This window comes from Malus sylvestris, chromosome 5 (assembly GCF_916048215.2).
Source record: "Malus sylvestris chromosome 5, drMalSylv7.2, whole genome shotgun sequence".
NCBI classification, from domain to species: domain Eukaryota; kingdom Viridiplantae; phylum Streptophyta; class Magnoliopsida; order Rosales; family Rosaceae; genus Malus; species Malus sylvestris.
The window spans coordinates 31,004,944-31,024,996 of NC_062264.1; the positions used below are offsets into that span (position 1 = coordinate 31,004,944).

General features: G+C 40.1%; 4 protein-coding genes and 1 pseudogene across 4 annotated transcripts; 3 read left to right on the forward strand and 2 right to left on the reverse strand.

Moving 5' to 3' along the window:
• Positions 1-30: 30 nt before the first annotated feature.
• On the reverse strand, positions 31-1,009 carry LOC126622142 (uncharacterized). The gene is made up of 2 exons (XM_050290799.1): positions 738-1,009; positions 31-434 (listed from the first exon to the last, which is right to left on the reverse strand). The coding sequence occupies exons 1-2, from the start codon at positions 860-862 to the stop codon at positions 209-211; spliced, it is 351 nt and encodes a 116-aa protein (XP_050146756.1). The 5' UTR covers positions 863-1,009; the 3' UTR covers positions 31-208.
• An 8,998-nt stretch (positions 1,010-10,007) lies between these two features.
• On the forward strand, positions 10,008-10,715 carry LOC126622777 (uncharacterized). The gene has a single exon (XM_050291498.1). The coding sequence runs from the start codon at positions 10,008-10,010 to the stop codon at positions 10,713-10,715; it is 708 nt and encodes a 235-aa protein (XP_050147455.1).
• A 2,007-nt stretch (positions 10,716-12,722) lies between these two features.
• On the forward strand, positions 12,723-16,182 carry LOC126621828 (alcohol dehydrogenase class-3-like). Its single transcript, XM_050290418.1, has 9 exons — positions 12,723-12,972; positions 13,115-13,251; positions 13,836-13,882; positions 13,967-14,292; positions 14,597-14,679; positions 14,761-14,836; positions 15,321-15,478; positions 15,553-15,714; positions 15,801-16,182. The coding sequence occupies exons 1-9, from the start codon at positions 12,939-12,941 to the stop codon at positions 15,915-15,917; spliced, it is 1,140 nt and encodes a 379-aa protein (XP_050146375.1). The 5' UTR covers positions 12,723-12,938; the 3' UTR covers positions 15,918-16,182.
• A 565-nt stretch (positions 16,183-16,747) lies between these two features.
• On the forward strand, positions 16,748-17,755 carry LOC126621830 (extradiol ring-cleavage dioxygenase-like; annotated as a pseudogene).
• Positions 17,756-18,083: 328 nt separating this feature from the next.
• Positions 18,084-19,857, reverse strand: LOC126621827 (ammonium transporter 1 member 4-like). Its single transcript, XM_050290417.1, has one exon. The coding sequence runs from the start codon at positions 19,744-19,746 to the stop codon at positions 18,253-18,255; it is 1,494 nt and encodes a 497-aa protein (XP_050146374.1). The 5' UTR covers positions 19,747-19,857; the 3' UTR covers positions 18,084-18,252.
• Between the last annotated feature and the right edge of the window lie 196 nt (positions 19,858-20,053).

Below are 20,053 nucleotides of genomic sequence, written 5' to 3' on the forward strand. Positions count from 1 at the left end.
AAAAGCTAATAGCCAATACGTAAAGGAGGGTTGGTTCCAATGGGACATGCATTGACTAATTATTTTCCCTTTGACTACTAATCGAACTATCGATCTCTCTCTAAAAATTCACAAACCCTAAAAAACAAAAAACAAAAAACAAAATAAAAAATCTGAAATTTATGAGCAAAAGAAGACAATAATCATGATTAATTCATGATAATAATGGTTAAGAAGAAGAAGAAGAAGATTCGAATTTGTAGTGTTTATCAACAGCAAGAGAAACATCCCAAGTGCAGGTGAGTCCCTTTGGGATGGTGACAAGATCTCCAGCTCCGAACTCGACATATTCCGACGACCCTTTTGGATAATACGCCTTCACTCTTCCCTTCAACAAATAACACGTCTCCTCCGCATCAAACTTCAGCTGGTACTTCCCCGGCGAGCAACCCCATCTGTCAATTCATAATCCCAAAACAAAAACAAAAACATAAATAAATCAACAAAAAGTACCAAGTTATATATTTTGTAGAGAGAGAGAGAGAGAGATGGAAGCTCTGTGCCTTTGACCGCACTGAGGAGCTAATCACGCTTAACCCTCTATCGGGAGTGAGAAAGAGAGAGAGTGGAGGGGTCCTCTCGTGTTGGGGGTTGAGAGTGGCAAACCTTGTGCCTTCGTGGCACTGAAGAGCTAATCTCGCTTAATCCTTGATTTACTGAGTGAGAGAGAGTGAGAGGAGGGGAGGTGAGAGACTTACTTGGGCCAGCACTTGATGTCCAGTTGGGATAAGCGAGATTCAGAAGGGTTTCTTTCAACTGTGATTCTTAGGTTTGAAGATGATGAGGAACTTGATGACGATGAGGAGCAGGGTTCTGCAGCCATGAAAATTACTTAAGTTGGAAGGATGGGATAATATCTTCTTTTATTTTTGGTTGAATTGTTGGGCTATATATAATTATATATTGTGAGGGTTCTTGAGAAGCTTTAGGAAAAGGGAATCTTTACGAGAGGGGTAGGAGAGAATAAGAAACCTTACTATATATATAGAGAGAGGGACAAGATATTGGTATACCCATTATTCCCTCCTCATTATTTACCGTTGACTTATCCCATGATCATGTTACAGTCAACAAAATTTTATTTTTCATATGCTGAAAATCAAAATATCTGAGCTGTGGTGCATTACGTATTCACGATAAAAATTTGACTTTTATTATGCTTTATAAAAGAAGGTCAATTTTTTTTTATTTTGTGTATTAATACGAAAAAAAATGTAACTTTTATTATGCTTTATAAAAGAAGGTCAATTCTTTTTTCTTTTTATGTATTAATACGAAAAAAAAAAATGTATATCTAGTATTACGTTAATGCACAAATTTAATTATATGGTAGGTGGTTAGCTACACTATATTTAGTTATTGCAAATGGGGGTAGAGGGCCAACCCATGCGACCAACTCCCTTATGCACAAGGAAGTTTACATGTGCAATTTATTAGACGGTGTTAAAAGGAGAAGTTTATGCACAACGTTGTCCACCCATATAATTTTTATCGTTTAAAAAAATAGATCAGCGGGTAGCTTTGTCATAGTAGTCCACAATTTCAAGAGTTGGAAAGACTTGCAGAGGCATTTTAGTATTTTTCTGACCACTATCGTGTAATTCATCAACATCAGAAATTAAATCTAAGACATACCATATGAAATACGAACGTGAAATTCGTCCCATCCAGCATCGTCTGCAATTCTGTTTCTCATTCAACAAAGAAAACCATAGACTGAAAACTCTTCAACTCAAAATACCTTCAACCAACAACTCGAATCTAGAAATCAAGTCATGCCAAGAACAAAAATATTTGTACATTTGACATAAGATATCATAGTTTTTTATTGTTCGACGTCACAAATGCGATGAATTAATTGTTGACAAACACAATTGACGAGACGTCATACATTTGCTGTCATATAATTTTGATGTTTAATCCATTACCATCGATGTATCTAAGCTAAGTTTGTGAAAATATCCAGTCACTGGTCAAACAATTTGACCGTAAATCCAACCGAAAGAGATTGCGTGGCAAAAGATGAGTGGATGAAGCATATTACAGTTTGACTGGGAACCATGATCTTGAAGATACCGACATAGCTCTGTCAGACCTTTTCGCTTGGCTTCATCCATATCCTTGATGTCCCATGATGTTTACATCTTTTGGTTTTATTTATCACCCCTCATCAAACAACCATTTCTGCACATGCCGCTCCACGTGCAACCATACTGGAACATTCTACTGGTCCTAGTCACGAGTCACGAGCCACACTGAGATGAGATATTCGAACTTAGATTTCTTTCTGATAAGAGAAAAAAAAAGTACTATTATGATGTGTTTGTTGTACCGAATTATTTCGAACTGAACTAGTTTCAGGGATTAAGTTGGACTGGTTTAGACTAGATTAAGTTGAACTAGCTTAGTGAAGCGTTTGGTGTAGTGTCGGACTAAGAAGCAGGATAATGAAAACAGTATTGTCATCAGTTTGATGTTTGCTCAAACTAGAACTACATTATTGTTCTATTTTTTTTTATTAAAGATATTATTAAAATTAATAATATTGGATGAGAGTGAGACTCAATAAAAATACAAGCTCAAAATTCAAATTAACATAGAAATTGGAATTGAAGATTCCTTTTTATTTTATTTTATTGTGTCTGGAATTCAGAAATTCATAAGATGCATGTGATACTAAATGCAATCAAATACATCAAGGCTGGCAAGTTCAACCAATTGTTTAATCCAAAATCTCTAACACAAAATACTTAATTAATTGAGCACACACCATGAACAACAACTTAAAACACATGAATTATTTCCACTTGAAAGATTCTTGCATTATATAAAAAACCCAAAAATCAAAAGCTTCAAATAAGAAAAGATTTTACATTCACTTCCTCAAGCTTTGAATTGATGAAAACACAGAAACCCACCAGACTACCACAACCAAAACCGATAATCGCAAAATAAAAAAAAAAAGCATAAAACTCTCATTTTTCCTCTGCTACTTCAAGAATCTGCAAACAAAAAGAACAAAACAATTCAATTTCTCCTTCTTCAAAGTTTACAACTTTGAATTTGTTTCAAATCAGAAAAAAGAAAATGAGAAGGAGGTGGAAGAGATAACCTTGCGTCGCTGCTTGCAGGAGGAAGAGAGGCTGGACTGGAGACAGCGAGAAGCTTGTCGTTGCCGTCGGTCAATCCCTCTAAAACCCTTTCATCACCCCTACAGAACTATGAGATCGTTTTGTTGAGGACGTTGTCGATCTGCTACAGCAGCTGTTGATGTATAAAGGACGAGATCGATTCGTTTGATAGCCAAAAAGATGAGATTGACGAAAGCCCGTAGAGGATTGGAAGGGCGAAGCGCAGCAGTTTTAGCAATCCGGCTGTTTTTTGGAGGGACTCGCTAAGAACCTCTAGTGAGGGCGTTAGGCGAGGCGAGTGCCTCCGAATCCCACTAAAGTTAATCATTCCATCAAACAAACACGGGACTACATTCATTGCTAGTCCAGTCTAGTCCAATGAAGATTATTAAAGGCAAACAAACACACCCTTAGATCATAAGCTGGTGGTCCGTTGGTAAAGGACAAATTACGAGGTTTTCTTAAAACTAAAAATTAGAGGTCTCAGGTTCAAAAGCGTTGTTGGTGTGGAAGTCAGATTTGTGGCAGGAAAAGCTAAAATGCCTCTATGAGTCTTCTTGATCCCGGAAGAAGTGGATAACTGTGACTTACTACTAATTATCCTTCTTTTAAAGAAAAAAGAAGAAGATTTCTTTCGACAAAGAAAAAGAAAGTACAACTAGATGAAATGGATTAACACGAGAAATAGAATACTTAAACTTCAGTTTCTCTAAACATTAAAACAAAAAGTATTGTTAGACAAAGAGTTGGTCCGTTGATATGTACGAGACTCGATCAGTCATTTTTTATCATATATTTTTGTCTTTCAATTTTGGCTGCCCATTTGGATTATAAAAGTAGACAAGTGATGATCAAATTCATTTAATTTTGCCTCTAAATTGAGTTGAAATTGAAATGGTCTTATTAGTGTATATGGAATTATGCATGTACATATAAAATAGTGGGTGGGCTGTATTGACTAACTATTGCCTCCACATTTTTACGGAGTATAATTCTCTTTCCTTCTATTCCTTTCTCATTCTCTCACATTTTTTATTTTATTTTATTCTCTTTATAAAAAAATTAATATAAGAAGTTAACGTAACTTAATGATAACCTTTCAAATTGAAGAAAAGAGAAGAGAATGGAGGGAGAAAAAAAAGAGAGAAGATAATCCTTCTTCCATTTTGATACATTTGTGAATGATGAGGCGTGCCCATTTTAAATCACATCTCCACGTTTTGAATGCCATCTCAAGAAAAGAAAAAAAAAAGATTGTGCATCAATCAAAGTCAACCACTCACTTCTTAATTTCTATTTGGCACTCACCAACTTGGATGTGATGATTTGTACGAATAAATTGTATTTGTATTGTATTTGTATTGTATCTGTGAGACCCCCTCAAATTTTAAATTGTTTAGAAAGTGTTGTTACTATTTTTGGAGAAATGTGAAGTGTATTCGAATTGTACGATTTGTGGTTGATTTTGAACAATTGAGAAAGCAGCCTCTTTTAAGGACTCTTTTTAAGGTTATAAGATGAAGTTGGGCGAGATCACAGAGTTCTCTTTCAGATTAGTTTTTTGAGGTCGGATGTATTTTTAAATGAATTTAGAATAGAGTGAGATGGAATTAAGTGGTACCACATGTTGAGCACCCCTCCAACTGCTGAAAGGAAGAGTGAGGTTGTATAACTGTGGAGTATACCACTTATGTTCTGATCACAATGAAAAATTTCTCATAACCGTGGGATAACTCCATGCCTTCTTCTTCGTGGAACAGCAAGGGCAGAGCATAGAGAGAAAAAGAAAATTAAATAAACCCTTCAATCTTCCGAAATTCATAACTTTTCAATTCGAGAATCCGATTGAAGAACAATATTTTCCTACCATTGGACCTGGAACGGTATTGATAGATTCTGTTTTGCTTGAAAAGTTGGAGGGGAATTTCTGGAAGAAAAAAAAATTGACCTGGAACTCGCTGGTTTCATATCATGGACCTAAATGCAAAAATAGTTTCAATTTTGGGGAAATTGTGTAATTTTCACAAAATTCAGGCACCAAAGTTCAAAGACCTATTTGAAATGTTAAAAGATTTTAACGAAGAGAGAATTATTATTTCGTTAAGTGAAGTGTCCTTTTTGAAGTGAACGGGATAAAGTTTAGTTACTATACATGTAACATGCACGTATGTTGACATATTTTAATTGTTGATTATGTATTTGTATATTTTAATTAGTACTTATATATTTATATATTCATCTTACATCGTTTCATAAAAATGACGATGATGTGATATGTGTCATTTGGTTCAACTGCATGACTTGATCAACACCATTCACATGTTTATGAATATAACTTTGATTCTTGAATAATATTTGTTTATTTGGAATGTTTGGTGATCTCCAACAAGGGCTATAGGCCACAATTAGCTCAAAATTTGATAAAATTTGTCTCCAACCAAAGGTCTAAAGGGAATCAAAATAAAAGAATTAGGTTGAGTTTGGTCCCAAGGCAAGCAACAACATGTAGTGTCAGCATATGTTAAGTTTAACCCAGGGCACGCAACATGTAGCCTAGGACAAGCTAAGTTTGGCTTCAAAAGTAATAAAACATGAAGGGGGATAAAATATAGCCCTGCATAGTTGAAGGTGGAAAAATTTAGCCCTGAAGTAGTTTTTAAATATTAATTTTTAAAGGGCTAAAACATAGCCAATGGCTACGTTTAACCTCCATGACTGAAGATGGCCTTATGTTGATATTTATTTATAATTATTATGAACAATAGTTATCTCATAGATTATGGACTCATTTGAAAAGTATCAATGTAAATAAATAACTATGCTCATTTGTTGAAGTCCTAAAGTGAGTAACTATGGATTTATGAAAATATGGAACTAAAATTAGTTGAGTCCACTCTCGAGGTACCAAGATCTAGGATCAGCCTAAATTGCACAAGATAATGAATGAAGTCCTTTCGATAAGGATCTGATAAAATGATGAAATTGGATTTTAGATTTGGGAACTAAGAGTTTGACAAGATGACTAATGGAAAGAGAAATGAGTTATTTTGTTAACTAGTTAACAAAATAGAATGAAGAGATATCTATTTTCTTCTATTTTTTTTCTTAATTCACAGACTAGCCATGGAGTTAATTTTTTTGCCGACCTCGGGTTCGGGAATGCCAATACAATCTTATGTTCAAGTAGGAGGAAGTTTACAATGCACCAAGACAACACACTAAGAGATCGCTTGGTGGTTAAACTTGAATTGAACTATTTTAACTAAATTAAACTATTGTCTTCACCATTATTTAATGAGCTTAAAAATATTGAAACCAGACTTAATAAATTGGATAACAGTCCAGCAAATTGTGTTTTCCAAGTCTCCTTAAAAGGTTGAAATTCTATAGGAAACACTCGTACTCATTTCTCATATTGTCTAGTCTTAGCCATTGAACGACCCCTAATGGTGCGTTTGTTTCCCTTCCTTAAGTTTCACTAAATTGGATTGGATTAAGAATTAGCTAGTCTTATGTTTGTTGGCCGACGAAATTAGCTTTAGTGGGACTAGAGTTCACTCAGCCTAACTATGGGGCTCACTAAAAGGTCTTAGCGAGACCCCCCAAAAAACTAGCGAATTGGTAAGCCCGTTTCTCGTTCTGCTTAACTCATTGTCTGTCTCGACCAATTCGAAGTCACCCCCCACTCCCCGCAACATCTTCGTTTTGCTCCATGACTTGGCCAAACTATGCCTCTGACCACTGCTGCGTCCTCATAAGTCTTGTGCGGCTTTCTCTTTTCCATTTTCTTTTCACTTTCTTCGATTTTGTTGTGAAGATTCGTGAAATTATAGGTTTGAGTTTATGGTGGGATGAATTGGTAGAGGTGGACATTATGGACTCATCTAAATTCTTCATTGATGCCCATTGTAGAGTTGTTGAGTCACAACATGTTTTTCGACTAACGGGGGTCTATGGTACTTCCTATAGAGCAGAAAAGGCGGCCTTCTAACAAGGAATGAACAATGACTTCTACCCATTTACCACCCCTTGGATTTGCAGAGGCGACTTCAACGATTTCCTGTGGGATTGGGAGAAGTCGGGTGAAGCGGAGGTTCGACACAACATGTATAGATACTTGGGGGAATTCATGAATAGTATGGAATTAATGGATTTGGAGTTTAACGACCCAAAATTCACATGGAGGGGAACTCGCAATGGTCAACTTATTGAGGCTCGATTGGACCGTGGTTTAGTGAACAAGTAGTGGCTGGACTTGTGGCTTAATACCATTGTTACCCATGGTATTATTGTCTAGAGGGATCCTATTTGTGGAAAGGGTAGATGGCTATTTAGGTTTGAAGCTTATTGGTATAAAGAAGCCGAATGCAGAGAAATTATGAGGAACTGTTGGGAAAAACGATGCTTGGGAGGTACTTAGATAGATGGAACAAAAAAGTGAATGATTGCCGCTCCAAATTGATCGACTGAAGTAGGAAAAAAATTCAAGTTTAAGGGGCGGGAAATTGAGGAAAAGTTGATACACTTAGGGAAATTAAAAGAAGATTGGGGAAGGAATAAACAGCAGAATGAGGAACTTTCTATGAAGGTAGATAAGTTGTGGAGGCATGAGGAAAGCTTTTGGCAACAAAGATTGAAAGTGAAGTGGCTTCAAGAGGGGGATGCAAACACTAACTTCTTCCATCAGTCCACCTTGCAAAGGTGTAGGAGGAATAAGATGCTCAAAATCAATGACGAAAATGGGAGTGTGGATAGATTGTCCTAGGAAAGTGAAGGAAACCATTGACAAACACTTTGTCAACCTCTTCACGTCAGCGGTCTAATAGGGAGTGGGGAACAGTTTTGGATTGCATCCAACCAAAGGTGACTGCCGAAATGAATTCTTCCCTCATCGCCTTGGTCTCAACGAAGGAAGTCAAGGTTGCTGCGTTACAAATGAGGGGGTTAAAGGCCCTCGGCCGTAATGGCTTCCAAGGCATTTTTTGCTAGTCATTCTAGGGAAATATTGTGGAGGAGGTCAATGGGTTGGTTGATGATCTTATGATGGGCAACAACAATCCCAAACGAATTAACTCCACACATGTTGTCCTCATCCATAAAGTCCCAAATCAGGAGTCTGTTTCTCAATTCCGACCTATTAGCCTTTGTAACTATTCTTACAAAATATTGTCGAAGGTCATGGAAAATCACCTTAGACTGTTGTTGTCGGAGCTAATTTCCTCGTCCCATAATGCCTTTGTTGCAAGAAGGCAGATTCATGATAATATTGGCATGCCACATTAGCTTTTCCACTTCCTCAAAACACGAAAAACAAAGAGAAAATTTGAACTCGGAGTCAAATTAGACATGCAAAAGGCTTATGATAGGGTGGAATGGGATTTCTTAATGGCAATCATGGAGAGGATAGGGTTTGGTCAAAATTGGAGCAGTCTTGTCCTCAGATGCATTTCGTCGGTTGATTTCACCATTATACTAAACGGTCAACCTGGATAGAAGTTTACTCCCTCACGTGGCCTTCATCAAGGTGATCCATTATCCCTATATCTTTTCCTATTCGTAAGTGAGGTCATCTTCCAGCTCATTATGCAGGCTAGTGAAAAAAAGCTGATTACGAGGGTTCAAATTAATCCATACGGGCCTGTTGTTTCCCACAACTTCTTCGCGGATGATACCTTATTTTTTATAAAAGCAGAAAATGAGAACTGCAACAACTTAGTGAATTTAATCAAGGAGTATTGTGAGGCCTCTAGACAGCAGGTGAACCTTCAGAAGTCTAGTGTGTTCTTCGCGTTAATGTCCTTGCGGCCTTATCGGAGGAGTTTAGTAGTATTCTTGGGATGCCAATAGTTGACAACCTTAGGACTTACCTCGGAGTGCTTACCATATGGGGGAGGTTCAAAAGAAAAGGGCTTGCTTATGTCAAGGAAAGGATATTGGGAAAATCAGGGATGAAAACATGCAACCTTATCGTAGGCAGGTAGAAAGGTTTTGATTAAAGCTGTGGTTCAGGCTATCCCGGGCTATCTGATGAACCTATTCAAATTTCCCGCCACCATTGCAAAGAAGTGGACTTTTTGATCTTTAATTTCTGGTGGGGGAATAATAGGGAGGAGAAACACATTCATTGGTTCTCCAAGGTTACTCTTGGGCTCCTGAAGGCTAATGGGGGCATGGGTTCATATGCTTCATGGATTTTAATGATGCCCTTATGGCGAAACAATGTTGACGTCTAATCCAAGAACCTGATTCATTATGGGCGAGGGTTCCGAAGGCTTGGTACTTACCTCACTGTTCCTTTCTGGATGCCAAGCGTGGAGGCCAAACATCCTGGGCGTGGTCTAGTTTGCTTACGGGACGCGACCTTCTGCTTAAGGGAACCCATTGGCAGGTCATAAATGAGAAGGATATTCGGGTTCGAAGCAATAGATGGATGTCATCATTCCGGTCGGACACCCCATCCCTACCAGGTCGGTGCAGGTTAGCTGTAACACCACAGTGGAATCTTGAATTAACCAAGCTAGTGGGGATTAGGATATTGAATTTTTAAAATCGTTCATTTCGACGGTAGTGTTTGATGCAATCCTGGAAACTCATGTTGGCGACCCCGTTCTATGGGATAGGTTGGCGTGGTCGCTAAATAAAAGAGGGCTCTACTTAGTAAAGTTGGGCTACCACTGGGCGCATTCATGGGTGATTCCAAGGATCAACCCTAGATCTTCATTGTCTACAACCATTCCGGATTCGTTATGGAAGTCGGTGTGGAAGCTGAAACCCCATCCCCCCCTAAAAAAAATCCGGTGCTTCATGTGGAAGACGATGCATAATGCCTTGGCCACAATGACGGCTTTCTATAGACGAAAATATGGTTCTTCACCTCTATGCCATCTATGTAACTCTCAAGAGGAATCGATTGAGCACCTATTTCTCTTGTGTCCGTCGATGGAAACTATATGGTTTGGTGGAGTTCTAAACTGCAAGGTAAACAGGAATGAGATTACAACGTGGACAAATTGGCTTCTTGCAATTATAAAGGCCAACAAAAACTCGAAGGCCGACATGGAGAGGATCCTGCCTTTTGTTGCTTTCTTATGTTGGCATATTTGGAAAGCTAGATGCTGCCTCCTCTTCCAACAACAACAAATCAACCCGTCCCAGGTGTTGGCGGTAATATCCACAAATGTCAGTGCTTTCTTGGAGGCTTCGCGAGCTCCCATTATAAGCGTGGTGCAGAGCAGACCTGGCAACCATGTGCAGGCACGTTGGACTAAGCTGAGACATCCTTTTGTAAAAATTAATGTCGACGCGAGCTGGGTGGCTGCCACGAATGATGGATTTGCAGGGGTTGTGGTGAGGGACTTTTTTGGCAGTTTCACTGCTACTCAAAGATACCGTTTCAATGCTCATAGCGTCGCTGCTACAAAGGTGATGTCCATTTTGCGTGGGTGTGGCTTGGGTTTATCCTTGGGTCTGAACTACGTTGTTGTTGAATTTGATTTATTGGATTCCATATCTTGCTTGCGGGGAAAGATAACAAATGGCAAATGAGAGGCTTTTCCAACCTTTGCGAGGTGCAAGAAAATTAGGGAATCCTTTCATGGCTGTCGCTGGTCTTGGATTCCAAGATCAGCCAATATGGCGGCTGACCAATTGGCGTTGCGAAGAAGTGGGGAGATGTGTGACTTTTCTTGGGTCAATAGACCCCCATCTTCACTTGTTCATGTCCTAAACAATGATGGATTACCTTGCCCACCTTAACTTTGTACTGGTTGTGCAAGAGGTGACGTTTATAGCTTTGCTTGCAGCGTTGGATTTCTTCTCTCCCCTTGCACTTCCTGGTTTGTTATTTTGGTTGCTTGCCTTGTTGTGGGCTTTCGTTGTAATTTTTGGCATCTTTGCCCTAGTTATATAATTTCCAGTTCACCAAAACAAAAAAAAAATGTAAATCAAATACCGTCTTTTTATATTTTTTCTATAAATTGATATAGAGTTTTTATCATGCATCAGATTAAATTACTACTTTTTTAGACCATCAATTTTGAACAATTGATTGAGTGGATGATTGTTTGTGAAGTTTAGTGTTTGTATTGCATTTTGTTGAGTGAGGGGTGCAACAGATGAAGAGTGAAATAATAAAACAAAAGAAAATTGAAATTAATTTTTTTGAGCTAAAAATATATTTTAGTTTAGGACCTAGTCCGGCACTGCACCAAACATTTCACTATTCATATCATGTTTATTCCAAGCCAAGTCAGTCCAGCTTAGCCCTTGAAGTTTGTCCAGTCCAAGATAATATGGCGCAACAAACACACCTTAAAAGTATAACGAGCCTCTCTTTCTTTTAATTATGGGTTTGGTCAATTGAAAGGAAAATCTCATGGACCCAATGAAGTATCCATGAGCTCAAAGACGTTGAGCTTTCATTAAACCCACATAAGTAGTCTCCTAGTTTTTCTTGCAACCCAACAAATTGTATAGCCTCGAAGAAATAAACCGGATACTCAAAATCGGTTTAAGTTCAGGCCCTGGCCTAACCCCGGATTAGTAGTTCATTAGGGAAAGGGATCTTTTGATATAGGCGCCTCGGTTTTGAATTTTTTAGATCAAATATCCATGCATTTTAGAGATTTGATTAAACTTTTTTTTGTCATAATTTTAGTGATATATGCACATTATATTGTAACAAATTTCTTATAATCTAGCTTTTTAATTACACTCTTCTCCGTTAGAGATAATTTTAACAAATATCCACGCCCTCACGGTTTTGTTTCTGGGAACTCAGACGAGAACTTCTCAGTGAGTTGTAACATCCCATATCAACCAACGGAGAGGGGGTGATGTGTCTTATATGTACATGCCCACCTCCATATAGCACGAGACATTTTGAGAACTCACTGGCTTCATATTCTATCGGAACTCCGAAATTAAGCGAGTTTCGGCGAGAGTAATCCTAGGATGGGTGACCCACTAGGAAGTTCTCGTCTGAGTTCCCAAAAACAAAACCGTGAGGGCGTGGCCGGGGCTTAAAGCGAACAATATCGTGCTATGATGAAGCCGGGACTGGGATGTGACAAAATGGTATTAGAGCCATTCTGTTGTGTGGTGCGAGTGTGCCGACGAGGACGTCGGACCCCTAAGGGGTGGATTGTAACATCCCACATCGACCAACGGAGAGGGGGTGATGTGCCTTATATGTACATGCCCACCTCCATATAGCACGAGATATTTTGGGAACTCATTGGTTTCAGATTCCATAGGAACTCTGAAGTTAAGTGAGTTCAGACGAGAGCAATCTTAGGATGGATGATCCACTAGGAAGTTCTCGTCTCCAGAAACAAAACCGTGAGAGTGTGGCCGGAGCCCAAAGCAGACAATATCGTACTACAGTGAAGCCTGAACTGGGATGTTACATGTAATTTAGCTTGAGCACTTTAATCAAATTTTAAAAAGGCTCAAATGTTTAATCTAAATAATATATAGAAACTGTAGGGGATTTTAAGTTTCCCTAATGAAAAAGGATCCTTGCTGGATCCTTTCCTGAAGATCATGTAATCGAGATCGTTCAAGATCCCGTAATCGAGATTGTTCATGGCAGTCGTTTTTCGTTAATTACTGTTTATATTTTTGGTTGCTTACTGTTTATATTTTATTAGAGATCGTTTTGTACACTCCCCACAGACACTCAGGTTCACATATTCCGATCCACTCACTCTCTCTCTCTCTCTCTCTCTCTCTCTCTCTCCGTTTCGCTTTGTGGTTTCAGTCTAATCCATGGCTACTCAAGGTCAAGTCATCACTTGCAAAGGTACTCTCCCTCTCTCGCCCCCCTCTCTCTATGTGTATGTATCTTTCTGTATATGTATTTACAGTGAAATGGTTGGTTGTGATTGAGAATAAGTTTTGTGGGTAATGGTTTTTTGGGTGAAATTGAAATTGGGAATGCGAAGCGGCGGTGGCCTGGGAACCCAATAAGCCGTTGGTGATCGAAGACGTGCAGGTGGCTCCGCCGCAGGCCGGAGAGGTCCGGGTCAAGATTCTCTACACCGCTCTCTGCCACACCGACGCTTATACCTGGGGCGGCAAGGTAAAAGCTTTGTTCATTTCTCCTCCGAGTCGGTTCGATAAAATTCATACTTGCTTGGATTGTTTGTATAAATTGTTATCTTTGTTTGGTTGAAATGATAATGCATTGTTTAAGTTTGTCTAGTATTCGGTGGATTAGGCGGCGATTGTTGTGAATTTCAGCAAATGGGATGGTTATTTATTGAGTTTTTGTTGTTGTTTCAGTTTTGAAGCTTGAAATTACTGACCTTGAGACATCTAATCGAAATTGGAAGTTTACGATTACCTACTGTTGTGTAGAGATATTGTGTAACGGTTATTGTACCAAGTTGCGAATGGAGGCGTTCTAAAGAATATCTGGAAATCAACTCTGACCGATAAATATATTTGAAGTGTGCGCGTTATAGTAGGTCTGACTTCATAATTGTTATGAAAACTTATTAGGTTTCTTGGGATGGTTGGAAGTAGCTTGAATTATTAATAGTCGTGCCAAGTTGAAATTTTTTAAATTGCAGCATCGAGTTGATAGTTCTGTTTGTTCTTTTTTTTTTAAATTTTGTTATTTAGAGGGAACTGTACACTGAGTTTACTTAATTTACCTTGTAGGATCCTGAGGGTCTCTTCCCTTGTATTCTTGGTCACGAGGCTGCAGGGTATGTTACTTATCCATGTAGTGTCTTGTATCAATGGCTTGTTGTGTGTTTGATGCTGAAAGGGCTCCACTCATCTTGATGCAGTATTGTTGAGAGTGTGGGTGAAGGTGTTACTATAGTTCAGCCAGGAGACCATGTCATCCCTTGTTACCAGGCAGAATGCGAAGAATGCAAGTTTTGCAAATCAGGGAAGACAAATCTTTGTGGGAAAGTACGTGCTGCCACTGGAGTTGGAGTCATGATGAGTGATCGCAAAAGCCGTTTCTCTATAAACGGAAAACCTATCTATCATTTTATGGGAACATCAACGTTTAGCCAGTACACAGTTGTTCATGATGTTAGTGTTGCAAAGATAGACCCAAAAGCTCCATTGGAGAAAGTTTGTCTTCTTGGATGTGGTATTCCTACTGGTAAGGATAATAGTACTTCTTTAGCTAGGCCCGGTGAATGTATTTCAACTTTTGTTAAAGCATACATCTTAATCATAATTGTTTGTTAATATTGAATTCTATAACTGGTTATATTGATAGATTAGAGCGTGGAATTTTCATCACCGCTTTCCTAGTAAATAGCCTCTTTCTTTTTATGGGGAAGAAGAAAGAAGATTGTAATGACTCTCTTTTTTTTCTATGGTTATGACATGTATGATGTATGACTTATCTTATGCTTCTATCTAGATTATTCATGTGTGTCCCTGCTTGTGACATATACTAGGTCTTGGAGCTGTTTGGAACACAGCAAAGGTAGAAGCGGGATCAATCGTCGCTATTTTTGGCCTTGGGACTGTTGGTCTTGCTGTAAGTTTGTATTTGAACCCTAAGTTAATAATCTTGTGCTGAGTTCTAAACTGTAATGAAGTAATTGTCATAACTTGACAGGTTGCAGAAGGTGCCAAAACAGCTGGTGCATCACGGATAATTGGCATTGATATTGACAGCAAAAAGTTTGATAGAGGTACATATTAAGTTCTCCATATTAAAACCTTACTATACTATATAGTGTCTTGTAATTGACTGTTTATGTATGGAAGAGCTCTGGTTTTACATGCTTGGGGACAAAGCTGGTATCACCTAGTGAGCGAGAGAAAAAGTTGACTTCTACTTTTATGGGAATAAGGAAGGAAAAGTATTAGGAAACTAGTTCCTGTGGATCATGGTAGTCAGAACGGGTCACATTCACGCTCATCCGTCACATAATCTTGAAGCACCTGAAATCAGCCTTTTGTAGTAGTATTACTGTATTAATACTTTATTTCCTGCACATTGGATTCTTTTTCTTAGGTCATTTAACTTGTCATAAAAGACGGAACAAACCCTATCAAAAGATCCTCAGCTTGTGTTTTTAATATCTTTTCTCATTAGCTGTATCTCGGATTCATTCAGCGAGGTTTTTATAAACAATTTAAAGCTGACATTCTATTGCAATTTCTTATTTGCAGCAAAGAACTTTGGAGTTACTGAATTTGTGAATCCAAAAGACCACGAGAAGCCAATCCAACAAGTCCTTGTTGATCTCACTGATGGTGGTGTTGACTACAGTTTTGAGTGCATTGGAAATGTCTCGGTGATGAGGGCTGCCTTGGAGTGCTGCCACAAGGTGAGTGCTTTTATGACTGCTTCTCAAATTTTTGTGCATAAAACACATATTGAGGTCACTGAAATTGTTTGCAGGGCTGGGGAACATCTGTTATTGTTGGTGTTGCGGCATCAGGGCAGGAGATCTCTACTCGCCCTTTTCAGTTGGTGACTGGTCGTGTGTGGAAAGGAACAGCCTTTGGTGGTTTCAAGAGCCGCTCGCAGGTGCCATGGCTTGTAGAAAAGTACTTGAAGAAGGTAAATGATTTTAACAAATATTCAACAATATGAATTCCTTTATAACAAATTATATAGCGTATAACATTACGTCATTGTCTTTGCAGGAAATCAAAGTTGATGAATACATCACCCACACTTTGACTCTTGGTGAGATCAACAAAGCATTTGATCTGATGCATGAAGGGGAATGCCTCCGGTGTGTGCTTTCTACCGATGCATGAAGTGGGATGTCTTCGGGGTGTCCTTGCTACGGATTCACGAAGAATTCCATTGAGGCTTATTCCAAGTTTCTTGTGTGATGGAACTCTCTTTATCCTTATGCCTTTTAACTTTGACACTGCTCTGCTTTGATTATAAATAGAACTTCGGGCTGGTTTGCCATGTGTTGTATTAAAACGTCTTGCAGTTGTGCTATGCTATCTTATGTGTATATTGTCGGAACGTTTTGCTGCAGAATTATAAGATTTCTATCGGTGTTTTGTCTTAGTTGAATCTTGTTCTCGGTCGAGTTGCCTTGCTGCGTTTATCTGTCGAGAAGCCTAAATGCAAAGGAAGCTTTTGTCTTCCTCCTTTTTTCAGTTTTTGTTTTTCCCTTGTCCGAATTTTCAGAAGAGAAATGATAAATACATTCTTTTTATCTTTCACAGGCTTCCGTTTAATTTGTCAGTTGAAACTGTTTGATTTATTCAATTCAATGATTAAAAATAAAATGACCGATAAAGACCTTAAAAGATAATTTATAATTACTTTCATTGTAGTAGAACGACCGATAGACGACGACCTCCTTCCCTGCCAGAACTATCGGTACTGATAGGATGTCGAGCCCCTGGACTTGAAAGGAACAGCTTGCGGTGTCAATGGATGAAGCATCATCAACTTGGCCTGGCAGTGCAGCAAAAGTTGCATCTCTCCTTCCGCTGTGCAAAGGACGGAAAACACGCACGACAGAGAGCAATTGGAGGGCCTCCAATTTGGTCACTTCACTTCTAATGGACAGGAACGTTGTTTGAGTTTTAGTACTAATCCTCAAAAGAAATTTTCGTGCTGTTGGATTTTCATTTTTGTGGTAATTCGATCTTCAAAGAAATAGGAAAAAGATTGTTATGGCAGTGAAGGACACTTTCTACCTATCGCTCGGATCGCCCACGCTCAGCATCGACGATGCGATTCCGGCCAGAAAATTGCTCCAGTCTTGGAACCAAACCGTCTATCCTCACAAACCCACCTCCATTCTCATCATCTCCGCACACAGGGAGACCGCCGTCCCCACCGTCAACTCCATTTCCGGCCGCCACGACACCATCTACGACTTCCCAAATCGATGTACCAGCTCAAGTACCCTGCCCCCGGCTCCCCCCACCTCGCCAACCGCGTCATGCAGCTGCTTACGTCGTCTGGCTTCGGGCCCGCGGACGTCGATAGCAAGCGGGGGATCAACCACGGCGCGTGGGTCCCGCTCATGATGATGTACCCGGAGAGAGACATCCCGGTTTGCCAGTTATCGATTCAGACAGAGAGGGACGCCGCGTACCACTACAACATGGATAGGGCGCTGGCTCCACTCAAGGACGAGGGCGTGCTTATAGTGGGGTCAGGCAGCGCCACTCACAACTTAAGGGCGTCGGAGAGGGAGATGCGTGGGTCATGGACGCTCTTCTCGAAGGAAGGTACGAGGATGTGAACAAGTACGTGGACAAGGCGCCGCATGCGAAAATGGCGCACCCTTGGCCGGATCACTTTTACCCGCTGCATGTGGCGGTGGGGGCTGCTGGCCCGGGTGCGAAGGCTAAGCAAATCCACGAAGCTGGGAGCTCGGTGCTCTTTCGTATGTCTCCTATCAGTTTACATCACCTTGAACTTAGAACTTCCGGCTGCCAGTTGAAGATTGTAAGAAGTGTGAGCCGCCGTCGCGGTTGCCGCCGATCAATCATGTCAATAAAATTGCGGTGAATGAATGATTGTGTATCCCTGAACGTTATGTAAGGTGTGCATGGATTTTAAAGACTATATATTAGGGTGCATGACGGAAATAAATTTAGAATTTCGATAAAAATTAAAATTTGTAAATTGACATGCACTAATTCTTTTGTTTGGATTCATAAACTTAGGAATTTAGAATTTCCTTGTGGATGAGGGAAATAAATTTAGAATTAAGTCCGAATTTGTAAATTGACATGCACCAATTCCCTTGTTTGGATTCATAAACAGAGGAATTTAGAATTTCCGTGTGGAAAAAAACTTGAAATTTGGAACCTTCAATTCCCAAGTTTAAAATCCATGTAAATAGGTGTAATTTCCCAATTTCTATGATTGAGAGCTGAAAAATAACAAATTCCGTATTCAATTCTATTGTTCTTTTAGTCTAACCAAACAAGAAAATCCACAAATTCTAGAAAATAAAATCCCGTCAATTCAATTTCCATCATTTTAAAATTCTTTAGTAATCTTAAATTTCTTCATCCAAACATAAGTAACTAGCTAATTAACCAAACCATATATTACATCCTAAGATTTAAGGGCTAAACTTTAAGGTGCGGGAACAATACCAAATTCAAATCAAACAGATTGAGTAGTGCCTGTGTTTGAGCCCGGTTTCGGTGTTGCCGGATGGCCGAATTCATCGTTATACACATAAGCCAATCCACCATGACTTGTGACATCCATTCCTGCCATCTCCTCCTCAGTTGAAATCCTCAAGAGCTTTAACTTGTGAAGCAAGAAAAACAATGTCCCCATTGTCACACTCACAAACCCTATAACCACCACAATCTGGACCAAATGCGCCGCCAGTAGTTTTCCGCCACCGCCCATCAGAAGCCCATACGGCCTGTTTGGCTGCCCTGCATATATCTCATTCACATAAGCCTTTTTCGCAAACAATGCCGTGAAAATAATCCCCCACGAGCCACACCCCCCATGGAGCTGTGCTGCTTCAAGCGGATCATCATACTTCAACTTCTCAGCAAGCTTGTTGCACCCAATCAAAACCCAAGCTGCCACAAACCCGCAAATGATTGCAGCCCAAGGATCGACAACCGAGCAGCCAGAAGTGATTGCTGCAAACCCACCAAGCAAACCGTTGCAGACATCAGTGACGTTCCAATGACCGGAGAGCAAGCGCTTTCCGAAGAGAGTAGTGAGTGCTGCTGAGCATCCAGCGAGTGTGGTTGTGACCGCCGTTCTTCCAATTGCACTCCATTGCCCGTAATATGATCCGCTTGCACCGTATGCCTTTAGGATGTTGAGGAAAGAACCAGCATTGAAGCCATACCAACCAAACCAGAGAAGAAATGTGCCCAAAACAACCAATGTGCCGCTGTGTCCACGCAGTGCCACGGACTTGCCTTCGTGATCAAAACGTCCAATGCGGGGGCCTTCAATTAGGGCACCCCACAAGCCAGCAATGCCACCAACCAAGTGAACAACGCCGGAGCCTGCGAAATCAATGACCCCAGATTCGAATAAGAGATTGTCAGCACGTGCCGGGCTAGCCCATCCTTCAGCAGACCAGAACCAATGGGACACAATTGGGTAGACAAATCCAGTCAGGAAGGACGAATAAATCAAGTACGCGGCGAATTGGGTTCGTTCAGCAATGGAACCACTTGTGATCCCAGCAGCTGCAATGGCAAAAGCCCATTGATAAAGGAAGTAACCGTAATCAAAAGATTGAGAGGGAAACTTGCTGAGGCCGAAGAAGTGCTGCCCTATGAAACCGTTTGACGGTGTGCCAAAGGCCAATGCAAATCCAAAGAGGTAGTAGAAGATGCCGCCCGTGGCAGCGTCAAGGACGTTGGTGAGCATAATGTTCATGGTATTTTTCGCCCGAACTGATCCTGCGCAGAGCATGGCAAACCCTAGCTGCATTGCAAAAACAAGGTAGGCAGAGAACAGAAGATAGGTGTTGTCCACAGCATAGGCTGTGTCGACAAACTTGTTTGACACAGCATCAAAGCGGCCGCAGATGTATTCTGCAGCCGCAGTGGCGTTGGCAGCTGCGCCCAAAAGGGGTCGGAGGTCGGTGGCTGAGCAGGAAATAGCAGCCGCCATGACGGAGGAGGGAGGAGGGAGGTGGAAATGTGGGAGGTGGAAATGTGGGAGATGGGTGGAGAACGTGAAGGGGTATTTATTGTGGAAAAAGATCCAATTTCTTGGGGATTCTAAGAGAATTCCAAGTGGAAAGAAGACTAGTGGGCGTCAAATACGCGTACAAATAACTGATATTCCGATATTGGAGATCACACATTTTCAAAAATTAAACCAAGTTAAATGAAACGTTTTTAATTACTGAAGAAACAATTTTAAAAAATTAACAACTTACCAAATTTGTTTCCTGGTTGGATTCTACTACTTACCT